The following is a 20,149-nucleotide window of genomic DNA, read 5'->3' as shown; positions in this document are numbered from 1 at the left end:
AGAGGTCCTGAGAAATTTGCAATTGTAATTTTTGGTCACACACATTAAGACTTGAACCTTCAAGAGGTCACTTTTACAACTGATTTTTTTCTAAGTACTCTAACCACTGTGTCACAGTTCACAAGATGAGAATAATAATCTTAAGAATCCAAATAATTTGAACGGCTTATTAGTTAATAAATAAATAATTTTAAAAAGGAGGTACTCTGATTTGGAAGTAATTGTTTAAGTTACTAAGCACTTCTGAGTGAGAACAAAATAGACTCATTTCATGGCAGTAGGCCAGATATCTTTAGGTTTGAAAGTTACTTGAAATTAAAATATTTTTTTAATAAAAATTTAATATTTCTACACCCAAACAATGCCAGATAACTAATATTATTGATAGTATCTTTTTTTTTTTTCATAAAAAGCTAAGGTTAGAAGAATTAGAAATCTTGATCCCAATTGTTCGGCAAATATTAACAAATCAAATATGCTGCAGAGGTAAAAATATAGAAAAGATTGGAATGAATAGGGGTTTCACAAAACAAACGGGTGGGGTACAATAAGCACAACCAATTCCCCACCCCGGTAAATGGAACAACGAACAAGCAAAAAACAAAAAATGAAAATGAACGTTCTCACAGAGAAGGAAAATGCAAACTTCTTTTTACTTTAACAACAATGAACATAACGTAGGGTAGGAGGGAATTTCCAAACTCTTAGAGGAAAATGGGTGAAACTCTGAAAGACAAATTTATTGGAAAGAAAAAAAATGTGAGGGTTGGGATTCTCCCCACAATCAGTTTCCATTAGATAAAAAAAAAAAAAAAAAATACACTAAGTGCAGAAACACTTTGGGCTGTGGTCGCAGTAGGTGTGAAGAGTCATTTCCTACTTTTACAACCAACATATTAAGCAAAATCAGGCAGAGTGTAGTCTGAAACAAAAAATAAAAAAGACAAAAAAATATAACCGAGAAGGGGGGGGAATTGATAAAAAAATTGTTCATTAGGATCATGATTTTTATCAATAAATTTTCTTGTAAATTCAAATTGGAAGATGTTATTTTAGTTTTTTTTGAAGTTTAAGAATTGGCATTTCTTAAAAGAGGAGATGAAATTTGAAGCAGCATAAAAATGGTAGTCAGGAAAAGAAAAAGACTGCCAATTACTTGGCTGTCAGCCTCTGAAAAAAAAAAAAAAAAAGACCCAGTCAAGCAACTCCAGACATTCATTTTCATAAACAAAGATGGCAGTGGTGCATTTTTACATTGAGAAAATGTAAACTAAACTTTTGAAAATTGTACAGAAATGGTTATAATTTTTGAAATGCTGCAGGCAGCCACATTTAAAAAGCTTAAAAAAAAGGAAAAAATAAAGATGATTCAAGTATAATTTGCCATTTCTTTTTTGTCCAATTCTCACTTCAAATATATTTTTAATTATTTTGCATGTGTTTATTTTAAAAAACTACATTTAGAATTCTTAAAAACTTACCAAAAATGTTTTAAGTCCAACTTAAAGTGGAAAAAAGATGATTTATCAAAACACATCAGATGTTTTGTAGAAATACAAATTTATCTTTTTTGAAGTTTTTGTTTCATTTCCAATTTCAGATTCAAATTGTTTCTTTTACAAGAAATTTTTTTTTTCAAACAATGAAATTTTATGCAATTAGTTTTTGTAGTAAAATCTTTGTTAACAAGAATCTTATATTATGACTGCCAATCAAATTTCTCTCTCTCATATATACACACATACACACACGATTATGAAAATATTCAGTTATGGAAATTGAATGCTTCGTTTTTCCATAGATAGGCTTATTGTGTTATTAAGGTCATTACAAAAATGTTTGCCTGAAGTGCTGGATTTTAAAAATCATTTTAATACAGAATATCTTATTCATTTCTGGTAAATTTTAATATTTTCTCATTCAATATTTGTAACTTATTTTCAGATAGAAAGTATTTTTGAAACATAGAAAACCGTCAATGATAATCAAATTAAAACATAAGCTTATGTTACAGTTCAAACCTGAACATATGCCTCCAAAACTTCTGCCAATATCAATAGAGCATGGAAATGAATCTACAATGATCAAACAATACAACAGTGGTCCCAGAGAGCCTTGAAGATGAAGGTAGAAAACAGCAAGCCTTGATAATGAACAATTGCACTGGTTGAGCAAAATCCATATCAAGTCAGCATCTCGGACACTAGCACTACAACAGTTTCACATTTTACGTTTACACATTTTATAGAAAGATAAAGTTTTTTGAAAAGGTTCCTCATGATCATAAAAGTGGTTTTAAATGCCCAATGCTCCATCTGTAATACTAATAATGACCCCTTCCTTAACCGAATAGTCACTTGTGACAAAAAGTGAATCCTTTATGATACCAATGGCAGGATCACTGGAATCGGCTATTTTTGTAACAACTTAATATTTCCCTGTTCCAGCGATCATGTGGGTAAAGGTGTCAGAGAGTGACTTTTAGTACAGATTTGATACTTGCGACTGGTGGTAGTTATATATTGTCACATTGAGGATTCTTCATAAAAATTCAACATGTGGATATAAAAATATAAATAATATAACTCACTAGCAAAATACCCATTTCGGAACAAGTATTCTGCTGGTCTATAAATTCAAAAAATAGTTTTATACTATTTTCATATGCCTTTCTGAAATGAATCTCATTGCTGGCTAGTGTCTGGTAAACACGGATCGCACCAAACAGTCCATGACTGTTTGTTTTTCTAGATCAGTAGATGGCCCCCAGCAACTAGGACCAGGCTTTACAAGCCACGCAAAAGAAAGGGAATTTATTACAAAAATTAAATGCTATTATTTGCAAACACAAATAACCCAAATATTTTTATAGAATAAAAGTTGGCAATGATGTAATTAAAAAAAAAAAAGATAAAAATAAAAATTAAAATAAAAATATTTAAATTGATAAATCTATTATTAGGAAACTGATTGAGGAAAGAAAAATTTTTAAAAGGTAAAAAAGGAAAAAATAAAATAAAACTATATATATAAAAAAAAATAAAAATTTATATAAAAGTTAGTTATTGACTAATGTCTGTACACACCTCGACTGCTGCAGCAATGCTTAAAAAGTAAGCAAGAGAGCAGTCGAGGAGGGCAGAGATCAGTCAGCAAAAAGAATCCACGACTGAAAAATAAAAAAAGGATGGAATTAAAAACCAAAGAGAAAAAGAGAAAAGAAAAAGAAAAAAAAGTTTTACACACCACTGCCTGATAAACTGTTGTAACAAAGGGGCGACTTCTTGCGGACATACTAAACCGAGGCGACCAATTGTTATGGCTATGTTACCATGGTGACAAGACGGGGATTCAAATATATCGGGAAGAGAACAAAGAAAAAGACAAGTCAACAAAAAAGTTCAAATTAAATGCAATCAGCAAGAATTCAAATTAAACAGCTGAAAAATAAAGTAAAATAAATAATTTTAAATCATAGCAACAATTACATTGCAGCACAAAGCAGAGAAAAAGAGCAAAAGTAAAGAAAAAAGAAAAAAAGACAACACTACTAATGACAATGATAACAACAACAAGGCCATTTTGGTGGAAGCTGGATGCTGATTGGATTGAATCACTTATTAGTTTCAATGGGGAGAGGAGGAGAACAGAATTGAAATGGTTCTCGTTTTTCAGCCTACAACTTTCTATGCCAACCAAAAATGATAGGCAGTTAGGAGAGAGGTGGTTATAGGAATGCATAAAGTGAAAAAAATAAAAAAAATAAATTTGACTATAAAATTACATGTCTCAAAAGTAGACAAACAGAAATTCTGTGATTTTGACAAAAAAATATTTCATGCTTCAATTACCTATTTATACTGTAGATTTCTGTGCAGTGTTTTATGCAGTAATTTTCAAATATTAATTCCTATACTTTGATACAATTTATTTGATCAATTAAAAAAAATTTTCCCGGGACAAAAGGATATAGTGTCTAGTTTGTTCAAACAATTCTTTGATATTGCTTGTGCTGTTCATTTTTTTTTTTTTATGAAAGCCAACTGAAAGCATTCAGTAATAACGGGTTTTATGGAGTATGCAGTCTTACAAACATAACATTCATTACTTATAAAAAAGTACAATTTTTATGCAAGGTCTGGATAACATTAGTTCCTTTCAATTCTAATATATATTTGATCCTTAAGACTTCATGTTTATTACTGCTGGTGTATATATTTGTTTAGTTTTATTTTTAAATTTATATATGGAATGCTAGACATTTATTTATAGCAGACTTAGCCATTTTATCAGCTGGATTGTTTCAACCAATTCATGTATAATTTGAAGTCCAACATAGCAATATGTTATGGAGCAAATTAAAGAGTGAAATGCTTTTTAAATTCCTAGGGTTTTTTAAAAGTTTTCTAAATTTGAGTAGAGGTATTAGCAATGAAATTGTTGAAGGTTAAATCAGATTTTTAAATATGTAGTAACAGGTACAGTTGCAACTAAAAAAAAAAAAAAATTGTTTTGAATCATTAGCTGCCAAACAAACTATAGATCAAAAATATATTTAAAGTTAAGGCAAAATGCTAGGAAAACATTCTAGTCTCAGCAAAATGGAAGGTCTTTAGTGGCTTGAGAAAAAAACAAAAACAAAAAAAAAACCCTTATGTCTACATCCCAATTGACTGTGTCAAAACAAAAGAAATGGCAATGATAAAACTCATAAAACACTAGGAAGATAAATTTTTCTAACAATTTCAAAAAGAAACAACCAAAGTATATAATTACTTAGGTGTGTGTAGAGGGGATTAAGGTTGTAAATGGTTTTGTATTCCGAGAATAAATTGCAATTTGTCTCAGCATCCAACCAAATGCCAAAGTTTGTAAATTTTTATTTTACAACAAAGTTTTAAATGAATAAAGATACAAGATTTTGTCAAGAAAATACAGATACCTAATTTTTGGAATTATTCCTCAAACCTATATAAAAAAAAATTTTTTTTTTAAAATGCATCTAAAATGAGTAAAAATTTAACCTCTGAAGAGCTTACCTGTGTTTTCTAGCAAAGTTTTTGGTGTGTTTGGTCTATTGATTATATCTATTAAAGGAGTCACAACCAACGTAATATAAGGTTGCATCTCATGACCTGAAAGGCAAAAAGGAAAAAGATTTTAAAATCCCAAGTTTTAAATTGTTTAAAAACATTTTATGAAAACTTTTTGGCTATTTTTACAAATAATTTGAGACTAGAATAGAAAGGATCCACTGCACTTCTGACATCTCATCAATCTGACAGGGATGCAAGTGGTCAATAGAAAAAAAAAATACTGAATTTCCAAACTTGTGGAGCTACGTCTTATACCCATGTGTACCTTGGAAGTCTCCATTACTGCCACTAGAAACAATCTCTTAAATTTATTTTTTTTTATGCTTGCATCTACTTGACATAATTTAGCTTCATTTGCAGCCTATTTTTATAGCAGCAATAACATGTTTTTCATAAATTGTCATAAGAAGGCAAGATAAAATGGAAGCAGAAAAGAGATAAAAGGATTCAAGCAATTTGCTAGGGATAAAAAAAAAAAAAAAAAAAAACTTCAATCAAAAACTCATTTGAGCAGAAATAACTTCTATCTCTACTCCAATCAATGGCAATTATTGACCAAATTGGATTATCATTTTAATAATTGTTTTGAAAGGTTTCAATTATAGGAAGAATATAATTTTAAAAGCACAAAAGTTTCTCATTAAGAAAAGATTTATTTTTAATAGAGAAGTGTATTTACCAGGATGAAGGGTTTCAAGAAAAACAATTCAAAATATAGTCAGGTTTGCATTTTTTTTTTTTTTTTTTTCAAAAATAATTTTAATTTACCCTTATTTATGATTTCAACAATTCGCTATTAGTAAACAAAAATTTAAGTATCTCAAAGTTGCATATAAATGAAAAGCACAAGCTTGTTTGATACTTTTGTTTATAAAGATAAATTATATTAGCCGTTATTGGAGCAATTAGAATGACAGAAAGAATCTACAGAAAGGAACTTAGGTTTAGACTTAAGTAAATACTTTTTTCTTAAATTCCCTATATGATTCAGAACACTTACCCATCTTGATGGCAATTTCTCCAATTGCCCAAGTAGCATTGTTACACACAGATATGTACTCCGGGTTTAAATTGGCTCCAAGTATTGGCATAAATTCACCTAAGAAACAAAAAGTTTTAATTATCTAAATTGAAAAAAATTTTCATAAGTTTATATTTGAAATGGTTTACATAGACTTTAGTCTGTTTTTAACAATAGCCTATTATAAATTATGGTATCCTAATGTTAGTATTTTGTATAAATCTATAGTAATCTATATTAGTAGACATGTAGTATCTATAATATATACCTATACTCTATGTACAGGGTGTTTCAAAAGTCTTGGGAACATTACAAATGCGTATATCTCCTGAACTATTCCAGGTAGAAAAATGAAACTGGTGTCATTTTAAAGCTTGCTTAATCAAGTTTTTGGTCATACTAATGATTTTCGTCTTATCTTTCCATGTGCAGTAATGGCGTTCTCTAAACAAGACAAGGCGTTTTGCGTCCTCCAATTTGCAAAGACTGAATCGTGGACATGTGTTCAGCGTGCATTTCGCAGGAAATTTAAAAAAGAAGTCCCTGAAAGGAAACCCATTGTCAGATGGCATGCTAAATTTGTGAAAGATGGGTGTTTGTGCCCAAGTAAGCGAACAGGTCGCCCTTCAACTTCAGAAGATGCAGTTGAGCAAGTCCGGAAGCCTTTCAGCAAAGCCCCCGTAAATCAGTGAGAAGAGCCAGCAGGGAACTTCAGCTTGCTCCAGCAACTGTCTGGCGTGTCTTAAGGAAACGACTGCAAATGGTACCTTACAAGCTCAAGTTGGTCCAAAAGTTGAATGACACTGATAAGCCACTTCGCCGTGACTTTTGCATTGCAATGCAAGAGAAGTTGGAAGATAACGGCTTTGATGACCGGCTTGTTTTTAGCGATGAGGCGACCTTCTATCTGAATGGCAAAGTTAACAAGCATAGCACTCGCATATGGGGTACTGAGTGTGACTTTTTCCTTTGGGGCTTTGTCAAGCAACAAGTCTATGTGCCGCCCCTTCCAAGAGATATTGACGAACTAAAGGCTCGAATAACGGCAGTTGTGGGAACCATTGACGTCAAGATGCTGGAACGCGTTTGGCAGGAAATGGACTATCGACTAGATGTCTGCCGTGTGACGAATGGTGCTCATATTGAGCAAGTTTGAAGATTCCCCACAAAACTTGAAACTTTAACCTTTCCAACGGTACCAATTTCATTTTTTAACTCCTAATAGTTTTTGAGTTATTAAAAATCTTTATGTTCCCAAGACTTTTGAAACACCCTGTATTATAAGATGGATCCATAGTTTGAACTTATACCTAAAGTAGAAACTACATTTTTCTTTCCCTTAGATGATCCAGATTGTCCCTACATGAAAACTAAATCAAGCTGGAAACTCATTTTGAATCATACCCTAACTCCTTAAACCATATTTAATCCTCGTTTAACTCCAGTAGATATTAATCTTAAACCTACACCCCCTACTCACATACATACATACATACATACATACCCCCAAGTCTTCCATTCATAATGTGAATAACCACATCTTCCAATCTTAATCTTATTTTGAGGTGTGCAACTCCATAGCAGGTACTAACTGCTTTTTATACTAACCTAATTAATCCTAACTACCCTTGCGGGGAGGGGAGGGGGTAGAAATACCTGGCTTTGAAACCAGGCATGGGGCTAATCCTCTCGGTGTTGATGGACCTGTAGATCTCATCAGGTCATTCACCTAGAAGGAAAACTCCAATGTTAAACCTGTGCCACTGACTTCATATTTCTTGGCACCAAATGAGGAAGAGAGGCCGCCTCAGTTCTGGTCATTAACCTCTCTAGAGCTAGTGACTCAAATCACTGGTTTGCAAACCTAAACTGCTTAACGAGTAGATAGGCTCTGCCTATCGTCTGGCTTCCAATCTCCTTTGCCTATTAGGCCAGAAGCAGAAGTTTAGAGACGTTCAGTGTGTGGCCTTGTTTCTTGACTAGGACAATGAACGCCATCCCCTATACGTGCCTCATTCCCTTTCCCTAAAACTGGGCATCTTGGGGGTGCGTGTTTACCATGTCTGCTAACATGATTGGACTGGGCCACTCTTTTCTAACAGGTTTGTGGGTATTGGTTTGGCAGTTTGTCTGGTTGCTGTATTCCGACTAACAGTACGGAAGCCCTAACTCTTTGGCAGCACTTAAAGTGGCTGCTCTATCACTAGTTGTATAATATCGGGATTGGTGTAGTGCCATGTCGCACATAAAAAGGGATCCTGCACTCATCTCTAGTGGGCATTCTTGAGGCCACATTCTTGTGGACGAGGAGTCGGTTGATGATCAACTTGTGTTACATGATGGTGGCAATGCATATCCACCTTGCCTAGCATCCCTCACCCTAAACGCAAACTATAAAAATGACAGCTAATTTAAAATAATGATCAAACCAGACACACACTTGAACATCGCTTCGCCTCTTCCCTTGAGGTCCGCATTTATAAATATCCGTGGACTAACTTAAAGGATATATAATCATTTCTCTTAACAAATTCCCCGGATATCTTCGCACTAAGTGAAACTAACTTGCACTCCTTCACCCTTCTAACCACTTTAACATGTCTGATTATCTTCCACTTTGTTGTAAAGACTCAGACAGACACATTGGAGTCTATATTCGTAACACCCTCTTCATGACTAGGAAATCTGAACTAAAATCAGACGAGCAGGCCTTCATGTGGTTTAGACTAACTTTACAACATAACATTAGCTACTTACATTTTCTTTATCTCTTACTCTCTTGATCCAAGACTGTACTCTAATCAATCATGTCTGACAGTATAGATGCAGCAATCTCCCTAGACACTAGCACCCAAATACATGCATTTGGTGACTTTAATGTCCACCACAGTAGTTAGCTTGGCTTCTTTAACTACACTGACACAGCTGGTAGCATTACACATAACTTTTCTATATCCGATTCCTTGACACAGGCAGTAACGTTCCAGACCCGTTCCCCAAATTGCCAGGACCAGCAAGCCTTACTTTTGGATCTATTTCTGACCGACTGAGGATTGTCTAACAAATACCCATTGCCCTTTTGAGAATGCTGATCATGCTGTGATAATGATAGACATCACCTTAAATTCTCTCGAAGTTGAAGATCCACTGCTCAAAGCAACAAGGTTTTACAATAAGGCCAACTGGGATGTCATCAGGGATCACATCAGAGATGCTCCATGGGGAAATATTTGAACAGTGCGCAAAGTTCTATAGCAAACTCCACTTTCCCAATGGTTTACTTCTACTTGCGCTACTGCCATTGCTCAAAGGCAGCATGCATACCGCAGATTTATCCAACATAAATCCAGTACAAATAGACAAAAGTTTATAGAAGCTAGAAGTAATTGTAAAAAGGAAATAGCCACAGCCAAGAGAGAATATACTAAAACCACCAGAAAACGCATTAAAAGTGCAGAAATTAGGAACTCTTGACTTCTGGAAAATCTATAACCGCGTAGCATATAATGCCAATCAACAATTCCCCACTATCCAACAATCTTGAAGTTGTTTGAACAGCAAACAAGAAGGCTAATCTACTTGCCTGTCGGTTCGCCTATAACTCTACTTTGGCCCCAGCAAACTACTCCCTTCCAGATTTTTCTCTGCAGACAGAAACCACATCAGATGATCTGAAAAATCACCTCTTCTTAAATACATGATATCATAATAAACCTAGACACCTCAAAAGCATGTGGACCTGATCTCATTTCAGCTGTGTTATTAAAATAATGCTCTAGTTCTCTCCAAACTTTTCAACAAATGCCTTAATGAATCTTGCTTTCCTGACTGCTGAAAAACTGCTTCTGTGGTACCAGTTTACAAGAATTAAATTATTGTCCCATTAGCCTTCTCCCTCTTTTCGACAAAATATTTGAGTTCATAATTAATCAAGCTCTAATCCACCATTTCACAGCTGCCAAATTTCTGTCCGACCAACAGCCTGTTCTACTGCAGATATCCTAACTAATCTCTGAACATACATACAATGCACTGGATAAAGCAAGGGAGTAGTCCTACATCTAAGGCCTTTGACAGGGTATGGCATGATGGTCTTATGAAAACCAGATCCAATGATATTACTGGACGAATACTTAACATAATTAAATCCTTCTTAAGCAAAAGAATCTAGGTTGACTACAATGGTTGTACATCAAAACAATGATATAAATGCGGGTGTATCTCCAGAGGATGGGGAGGGAATGGGGGTCATTGAACCTTTATTATTCCTGATATTCAAAAATAACCTCCCTGATAAAATTGTCTCAGAGATGGGTATATTTGCCGACGACACCATGTTCTATAACAAACATGAGCCTTCTAAACTACTAATAGGCATGCCTAATGATACATTAGCTGAAATTACTTTGTTTAAACTCCTTGGCTTAACGTTCACAAGGAACCCAGTTGGAACATATACATGGAGTGCATTGCCAATACTGCTGCAAAGGTGTGCTCTCTCTACCGTGCTAGAAAGTTACTTATGCCTGCATGTATCCTCTATCTTTACAAAGCCACCATTCGCCCATGTATGGAGTATTGTCACATTTGGGCTGGTGCATCTGTTACTAGTCTCTCCCTCTTAGACAAGAGTTCAAAAGTGTCGCCAACCTAATAGGTCCTGCACTATCAGCTAATCTTCAATTGCTGTCCCATCAACAAAATGTTGCATCCCTCTGCCTGTTTTACAAGTACTTTAATGGTAAATGCTTCGACAAACTACAAGCCATAGTACCCCCTCAACGTAAATACCCCTGACAAACTAAACAAGCAGCAAAATCCTGTGCTTTGTTTGAGATGAAAATGCAACAAAAAAATAAATAAAAAAAACTACATTATCTTGCAAAAACCTTAAGACATTTTCATTAGTTTTCCTTAGAGAAGTTATTTTTTTAATTGTTAATAAACAGAGCGTACATCCATTTTGTATCTTAAAAGAGGTCTAAATTTCATAACAAAATCCTTCACAACTAAAACAAGTTTTGATACTGGTTGATACGACTTCTGTGAGTTCATTATATCATTGAAAACATCAAGATCCCATTGGCTAGTTTCATTGTTGGAAAGTTATTTTTCTTTTCATTTGTTTTTTTTTATGACAAACTAGAAATATTCATGATTTACGTTAAATTAAAATAGTAAACAGGTCGGTTATACATCTGCTTCATTTTCTTGTTACACTAAAGCAATAAATTTGCCAAAATATGTTTTAGAATTTCTTTATGCATAAAGCATTCTGAACAAAGCAATGATTGAAAAAAATAAATAAATGAATTATGTGATGTACACTGATTAATTGTTTTAAGAGTAGCATTTAAGGTACATAACAGAATGACAAATTAGCTGTTTTGATATTAATGTCAACAAAAATCTGAAAAATTTTGTGTTTATTCACATCTGATTCACATTTCATTAGATTTGAACTCTCGGCAACCAGTGATGTAAAATATAAAAATAATTTCCCTTTCCGTTGAACATATGAGTAAGCTTGCCAACGTTTGTGCAAGCAATAGGCATTCAAATTTCAACGGCACTGAAAATCTACAATAAGGCAAAACAGATGTCTAATGAACTAATATATATTTAGAAATAGAAGGGAAAAGAAATAAAGATTACCTATGCATGGCTTGACATGCTGAAAACAGGCCTTGGTCAAATCACCCAATAAAGCAAATGAACTCTGTCGAACTTCAGGCATCGGATCCTTCAACGAGTTAATTCATTTTATTACAATTATTTTCTTTGCAAAGATCAAAATAGTAAATGAAATGAATTTGATGCAAAAGTCAGTAAAAAAGAAAAAAGTTTATGTGTGCACCTTTTCACTTACCTGCATGCATTGAAAGAGCAGCTTGAGGATATTGCTGTTGGCCACTAGGCCCTCAATGTGATGCTCAAGACCCTCGGCCAAACCACTGAGAAGATCCAAAGCCACTATCATGAAATCTTTATCTGGTGGATCATATTGGTCAGGGTGAGTAAGATTGGCCTAATAAGAGAGAGAGGGGAATGATAAGGAGAATGGAAGAAATGATGAGAGAGGTAAAGATAGGTCAATAGAAACTTTAAAAACTACTTACAAAATTCTGATTCAAAGTTTGTTCTACAAGAGAGACACAACGCTTATAAACTGGTTCGCAATAAGGAAGGAATCCAGACTGTAAAGCTGTCGCCACACTAGACAGACACTGAAGAAACAAAGAAAAATCAATAGAGCGTTAGAAAATAAAAATTAGAGTAAAAGCTTTGTTGTAAATTTCCTACACAAGCAAATATTGTGACAACTATTAAAAATAATAGTAACTGAAGATATATATACAAATATATAGAGACAAGTTTAAAGAAATACTTACTTCTAACAGGGGGAAAAGATCTTTATCTTCATCTTTCAGCACATTCCATTTCTGAATTAATGGCGGCATCAGCAGATTAACGTATTCCTTTAAAATAAAACAAATAATCATGAACTTTTCTATCCAAAAATTTATAAGGGGGGGAGGATGGAGGGGTTAAATAAAGTTTTTTTTTTTGGGGGGGGGGGGGGTAATTCTCCAATGAAGAAGAAGAAAAAAAAAAATCAACACAAAGTAACCAGTTGAAGAAAATAGGTACGAATAATTAGACATAAGTCAGGTTTTGTTATTCTGTTTTATGAGACTTAAATACAGCGAGAACCCATCTTGAATTATCAATGGGGAAAAAAAACAACAGGTGACCACACCACTACTAAAGAGACTGCTGGGAAGACAGCAATCCAGGTTAGCACCTCAACGTGTATATTGAGGAATAACTCATAACTACAAACTAATGAATTAAACCTGCAAAATATCCTGTCCAATAATCTGCGACTTAAGATCCAGAGCAAGATGAAGTGTCTACAAAAGGGAAACGAGAAATATAGATATATTTGGTAAACAGAGCAATGTAGCACCAGCACATTACTGTATGCCTCCACCTGTTCTCAGAAAGATCTATATAATGTATTTTACCATCAATATTTAAAATTCAATTTTTAAACATCTGAGACACTTCATTAAAACTGGCTCACTCTAAGACATTTTTGATTAGTAAAATAATAAGAATTTCTTGTAAAAATAACTTGAGGATTTTAAGTATTCCATTCTTATATCAAAACAAAATTTTTTGGAAGTTTGTTATTGTGGGAATATGTTAATAAAAACTATCCAGAATATTAAAACCAAAGTTTGATAATTCAAATTAAAATCCTCATATAATAAACTATAAGAATAGTGAATTAAGAATTGTTTGCTATTACATGCATAAAGATTTGCTTTGAAGTGAAAAAGCACCTCATAACTGTTTGGCCCATGGGTTTCACCATGACTAATCTCCTTACAAGCAACTAAAATAGCTTAAATAAATTAACAAAAACAACAATCTGGTCAGCTGAAAACCAGCCTCTCCATAATAAATACAAGCCTTTAACCCATGTCGGCCCAACATTTAAAATCTTTGATAAATCATGACTGATAAAGATAAAAATTACGTCTGATTGCAATATTACAAATTGATGGAACTACAAGTAAAATTAAAACCTCAGTCCCCAAACAAAAGACCCCCCCCAATCTGTAAAGAAAAAACTCACAGGTTTATTCAAATGATGCCCAACAGAATCAGCTAACGTCCCAATTGCATCATAAAGGATCAGCAGATTCTTGTGCTAAAAAGAAAAGCAAATAACCACAAATTAGAGCATTTACTTGAAATTTAAACAAAAAGTTCAAACCATTTTACAAAATTTCATCACTAAAAATAGTGTTCTCAGATGTACCTGATATTTATTGAAAGCATAAACCAAAGTTTCCAAAATATAACCCAAATATGGAACGAGTTCAGTACAAGCTTCTTCCTCCAGGGTAGCAAAAGCTGAACAGGCTGCCTCTTGGACACGTTTATTCGTATCCAGAACACATTTTAACAACTACAAAGAAAAAAATAAATAAATAAAAGTTAACAAGGAAAAAAATAAGATTAAAACCAAAAAATTTTACTTAGACATATTGGAACTCAGGTTTATTTTTAATCAAACCATCCATGGCCCTATCTGTTAGTATTTGTTTATGTATAGCTTTTACTTCTATATAATAAAATAGGAACAATTATTTCAGCCTAAAAATGACACTATAGCAAAAAGAAACACTGAGGCTAGACATTAAACGAAAATGGCCACATTACCTGCCTGCATCTCATGCATGCTTTTCTCTAATAATCAATCGGTTTAATTACAATTCGTAAATAGTTATCTCCAATTTGATCCACTCTCCCAATTACAACATACTCAGGTGGTAGCAAGGCAACTTACCTACTAATTATTTTATACTTCCACTACCCCAGTGATCAGAGATAATATTTCCTAATCTACACTTATGATTCACTGTAACTATTTCATTTTGACAGTATATTATTCTACCTTACATGAGCAGACCATTACCTTGATAACTAATGGAATGCTCCTGTTAATTTCATTTCTATTTGCAACACTTTCATTGGCTGAACAGACATAAACCATCATTCTAGGTTCCAGATTAACCGAACACTACAGAATGGTTGTTCAGTACTCTAACATGGCCACCACATTTCAGAACCTTGTCATTCCTTTCATCCAATTACGAAAATGTCTTAATACGGACTCATTGATTCTTAACTAAAGGATCATCACATTTTGATAAATAAACAAATCTTGAAGCTCTTAGTATAACTCAATTTTCGGTCATTCTCTTCGAAAACTGTTTTCAGTAATAATTACTTTTCTATCTCAGGGTTTTCCCGAATGAGTACATTGTAAAATCATTTACTTCGTTCTAGAAGTTTTTTTCCTCAGATCGATTTTTTTCAAAATAAACCTACCTCCGACACTTAACAAAACTCTACTTTTAGTAACTATCTTCGAATTGTTGTCATTAATAACTATTTTCCTACATTATCGCTTTCTTTAACGAGTACATTGTTGTAACATTTTACTCAGTCTAGAAGGATTTCTCTTCAGAAATGTTTACTTTCGTAAATACAGAATAAGTATCAACTTCATAAAACAAAATATTGTATTCTAGCCTTTTCTAATCATTAGATTTTGTTGTTCATGCTTTGCATTTTTTTTTTTTCTTTGCTGTCTGCGTAGTCACTTACCACTTCATAAATAGTTACTTATGCAAAATATAGACTGTACTAAAATAATGACAGATTTTGTTAACTATTAAGGACTTTCCAATAACATTTTCATACACAAACACTACTGTATATAGTTATATTTAAACAGACCTCTTCGGCTAACAAATAACAGAATCTTTATTCTGCATTGGTGCTCCTTGCTTTGCTCAGCCTGGAAAAAAGACACCACATTAGTCATGTCCACCTTTGCGCCACAGTTACAACCAGTGTACAACAGTTGTTAAGGCAGGGAATCGCCACCAGTGCTGGTGGATAAACCTCAATACCCGCAAGTAATCACATTAAAACAGCAGCGGTGTTTGCTACTGCTAAGTGACAGTAGCCAACTCAAAAGAGCAATAACAAACATGGATGATGGTACCCGCCACTTGAAGATAGTGCTCGATCGACCCCTATCTAAAAGTGACAGTACCCACTTGACAATCACTGTAAATCACCATTATAACTGCCACTGGACAAAAGTACCATATAATGGATGACAGTGCATGAATATTGAAGACAGGCCATTTCATTTCAGAGCAATCCAATAGGGCTCAACACTGGTCATGATCGATAGTGACTGACAATAAAAATGTCTATGATCACCAGTGCTCGCCATTGAAAACAAGCAATTTAATTTCAGAGCAGTCCAGTTTAGTCTAATACTGGCCATAGTCAACAGTGAACACTTGGAACCAACAATGACAAGTTGGAAAGACAGCCAGTGTCCACCAGTAAACTTAAGTAATAGCCTCAACATAGCACTAACCACGAATAACCATCAGTGGATGTCAGTGCCCAAGAATCATTGAGGACAGACTATTTCAGCTAGAAACCATCACTGATCACGACCGCCATTAACTGCCAGTTCCTACCACCAGTAACTTAGTGATGACAATGATTTCTGCTCACTGCCAGATAATGCCCGACAGATAATTTTATTTTAGCCATGGCCGTCAGTGTCCACTATTTTCTAGGATTGATAACGATAGCTTAATAGGATGGGAGGGGGTTACCAAATGTATTCCGCCTTTGTCATACGCCAATACAGTCTTGCTAGTATTAAATATTTATGAAAACATTTTGAAATTTCCAAGAGATTTTAAAGTACTTATTTAATATATTTTTGTATACTTGGTTTACAAATAATTTAATTTTTTTGCATTTTGTATTATTTTACTTAGCATAACATAACTAATCATGTTGAAACAATTATGTTGACAATAGTTATTTACATCATTCCATTCTTCTCACTACTACCATTTGCTTTGTATTTATGTTAGTTGTCCTTCCTTCCGGTCATGTGAAGTGTGCATGGTATAGAAATCAAACTTACCTCAGTCATGAGAGGCTTCAAGTAAAGTTCATGCGGTTGCCCAACAACCCAGTGGGCATAACGACTTAGAGTCCAGCAAGTAATTGAGCGGACCAGGGCTTTCTTATCAGCAAGGCAATTGATCAAGTAGGGAATAAGTTCAGGGAGGTGAGGTACCATCCCATTCATGCAGCCTTCAGCAATTGCCCCAAGCACCAAAATGCCAGATTCCTTGATATCCCAATCATCATGGAACAGCGTTTCTTTCAATATAGGCAATAAAATTGGCAGCAGTTCATCACGGAATACATTGGCAAGGACATCAAGTGCAGCAGCAGAACATTTACCTGAAAAACATTAATGATACTTGCATTAGAAGTTGGATAGATAAAAAAGTTATTCTGGAAATTTGTTCAGCATTTTCCTTTCCCTATAGAGATACCCCCCCCCCCCCTAAAGTTCATACTGAATTTTCCCTACAAAGTCAATTGTCTGGTCAGGATCAAGTCAAACCGTTTTGAGATCTTTGGCATAGAATATCCAACCCCTTTTGTTTTAGCTATTTTCATTGTCAATAAGCAACATGCAGATATACAAAGCAACAAGTCGTACTACATTCCAGTAGATCTTGAACTCTATTGATCCACAGATGAGCAGATAAAAGTAGCAATACATTTATTTCAACAATGCACAATTGAATTCAGTGTTGATTTTGCAGAGGATACTAGTCATTGATGACACTTTAAAAAAAATTCCCTATAAAAATGTACTACATTAAAAAGGCAGATTTAAATACGATTTACAAAAACAATTGATCAAAATGCAAATATTTGTAAATGTTAAAAAAAAAAAAAAATAAAAACTTACGCAAGTTCCAATCCGACAGACTATCATCATCATCAAATCCTTCATCAGAATATTCACCATCCTTAAAATGATAAACGTGTAAAGTTCAATTAATAAATTTGTTCTAAAGTTATGAGGAAAAATAAAAATTCCTAAAAAGTGCATCAATTATGGTGCACTTTTATTGCCTAAAATTTTAAGCTTATGTGTGTCTAATTGATAACAGAATTTTATGCAAATGCATCTAAAAATTATTTTAATTTTTAAAAAATAATTATTTTAAAAACAGTAAAATTCAATAAAATTAATAGCACAAAAATCAAAAAAAATCATTAAGAGGATTTAAAAAAAAAAAAAAAAAATTTAAGACAATATAAACTTGATTTAAGTAAAGAATGGTTAACATGCACAGTATCCTGACTCCATCTACCCGAAAAAAAAAAAAAAAAAAATATTTTGTAAAAATATATATACCAAGTAAATAGATTAAAAAAATTTTTTTTACCTGAATTTTAACACAAATTGGCTTTCTGGGCAATAAAAAACTTTTCCATAGCATAAATTTCATTTTACAATTTGTATTCATGTTGAAAGTAAAAGACCTTTCCTTAACCATGCCATCACATAGTTCCCTTTGATTTAACAGCTCTTGACTCCTTACATGTTACTTAGTTTAGAGTTTGGATTCTTAAATTTATGTAGCTGATCGTAGATGCGTCATCATAGACAAAATACTATGAAAAATGAATATAAATATTTGTAAAAAGTTTAAAGCAGAATGCCCCTCCCCCGTTTTAATATGCCCTTATTTGCACAAGAAATAAACTCACCCCTTCACCCTCTTGATGTTTTTGACTGTGCGTTCGGGATCTGTGAAATCTTGGTTTGATATCAGATTCTTTATCGGGTACAGTGGCATCTTCTTCAACATCACCCTGCACACAAAATGAGAAGAGAGAAAAATTTTTTTACAAAAAATATCCAAAATGTAGTTCACTACTATTACCACACCATTTGAAAATAAAGAGAGAAGGAAACAATTCCTTAGAAATTTATCTAAACCAAAGTAGACTTACCCAGCATTAACAGAATGGTGAAAGAGGGGGGGGGGCATAATTAAAAATCATAGTATGTTTACAGTTCTTTATTTTTAAAGATTAAAAATAGTTTTAGTTTTCCCTTATTTGATTTTAATACTTTAATAGTATGTGTTTGTGTATATATCAAAGTGTATTTATCAAAAGTTAAATGCATAGACAAAAATTCACAAGAAAGTTTCAGACATTAGATAAAGTGCCCTACTTTGTAAATTTATTTCATAAAAGAAAAGTGGGTTCAATTCTATGGAGTACTGTTGCCACATCTGAGCAGGAGCTGCTAGAAAGGACTTATCCTGCCTTCATAGAGTTCAAAATAGACTTCGTAGCCTTGTGGGGGATGTCCTTTTCTCTTCCTTGCAACCTCTTTCTCACAGAAGAGATGCTGCGAGTTTGTCTCTGCTTTATTGTTATTTTCATGGCAGGTGCTCGGCTGAGGTCCATTCTATGCCCCCCCCCCTCGCCAAATTTTCACAAGAAACACCCGACTAGCAGAAAATACTATCACTAGTTTCCCCCACTCTTTATCTATGCCTAAACCTAAGCGTAGATTCCATGAGCAAAGCTTCTTTCTTAGAACTGCACAACTATGGAATTGTCTTCCGTTTTTCTCCTTTCCAGCTAACTACAATATGGTTGTCTTCAAGTCTAACGTAAACAAGTTTTTTTATGAGTCATTCCATATAAGTTAACAAATTTACCGAATCTCCATTACTAACGGTTACTATATTGTCCAATTTCTACTGCGCACTCTTTAACCCTTATCCTCGAGTGGCCTCTTGGCCTTGATTAGTGGCGATAACTATGTAAAAAAAAAAAAAAAAAAAAAAAAAAATGATCACAAAAAATTCAGTTATAAATCAGAAGATTCCTTTAAAATCTTGAGTTATGCACTGCTATTTATCCACTTAAAACTTGAATGAATTTGAATCTTAAGATCATAAAAACCTTAAATTGCTACTCTCCTAAAGATCTTTAGGTGTTTAAGTTTTTTTTATTACTAAAATGAAACTGTATTAGCTTCAACTGTGTATACCGTGTCAATATTTAATTAAAACAAACAAAAACTTTTGATCTCCAAATATTTACAAACCTTCAAAAGAATGATGTCAATTTCAGAGTATTTCATTCCCTTGACTAATATTGGTACTAAACGTACGATGTGTGGTGCTAGAACTTCCTTGCAAATGGGTTGTTCTGCCAGGGATAACCAGAATTCACATGCTTCCAAGGAAACAGCATCATCATCATCTTGAGTACGAAGCATCATATACTATCAAAAAGAAATTAAAAGTTTTCTCTTCAATAAGCAATAAAATAATACAAAATGGGTTAGGGTTAATTTAATAATTTTAAAACATAAAATGAAGAGAATGCAGATGAACTTACACCAATAATGTCATTAATGTGAGGAATGAGCCTATCCATTCGCACTTCAACAAGCATTACCAAAGCCCGACATACATTCTTACGAACTTCTGTGTCCTCATCAGTGGCCAAATAAAACAAGTTCTGAAATAAATAGAAACAAAAGAATCCAATTAAATTTCATTAAAAAAATTCCATC

The 20,149-nt window shown here is 33.6% G+C and overlaps 1 protein-coding gene across 4 annotated transcripts in view; it reads right to left on the bottom strand.

Moving 5' to 3' along the window:
* Nucleotides 1–20,149, bottom strand: part of LOC145279731 (transportin-1-like) — a 71,564-nt gene that overhangs the window by 6,391 nt on the left and 45,024 nt on the right. The window contains exons 6-19 of one of the 4 annotated variants that reach the window (XM_080131025.1): nt 19,972–20,094; nt 19,676–19,855; nt 18,316–18,420; nt 17,507–17,567; nt 16,661–16,986; nt 13,949–14,098; nt 13,763–13,837; nt 12,510–12,596; nt 12,237–12,344; nt 11,975–12,145; nt 11,773–11,860; nt 6,097–6,195; nt 5,040–5,135; nt 3,247–3,322 (exon numbers count right to left, since the gene is read on the bottom strand). In XM_080131025.1, coding sequence (XP_079987151.1) covers nt 3,247–3,322; nt 5,040–5,135; nt 6,097–6,195; nt 11,773–11,860; nt 11,975–12,145; nt 12,237–12,344; nt 12,510–12,596; nt 13,763–13,837; nt 13,949–14,098; nt 16,661–16,986; nt 17,507–17,567; nt 18,316–18,420; nt 19,676–19,855; nt 19,972–20,094 — 1,745 coding nt within the window. The remainder of the gene's footprint in view (nt 1–3,246; nt 3,323–5,039; nt 5,136–6,096; nt 6,196–11,772; nt 11,861–11,974; nt 12,146–12,236; nt 12,345–12,509; nt 12,597–13,762; nt 13,838–13,948; nt 14,099–16,660; nt 16,987–17,506; nt 17,568–18,315; nt 18,421–19,675; nt 19,856–19,971; nt 20,095–20,149) is intronic. The other 3 variants (XM_080131026.1, XR_013868437.1, XR_013868438.1) reach the window with 3 other exon arrangements.

Source organism: Euprymna scolopes, chromosome 7 (genome assembly GCF_053919585.1).
Source record: "Euprymna scolopes isolate OS-2025 chromosome 7, ASM5391958v1, whole genome shotgun sequence".
Lineage (NCBI taxonomy): Eukaryota > Metazoa > Mollusca > Cephalopoda > Sepiida > Sepiolidae > Euprymna > Euprymna scolopes.
This window is presented reverse-complemented; position numbering and strand designations above follow the sequence as displayed.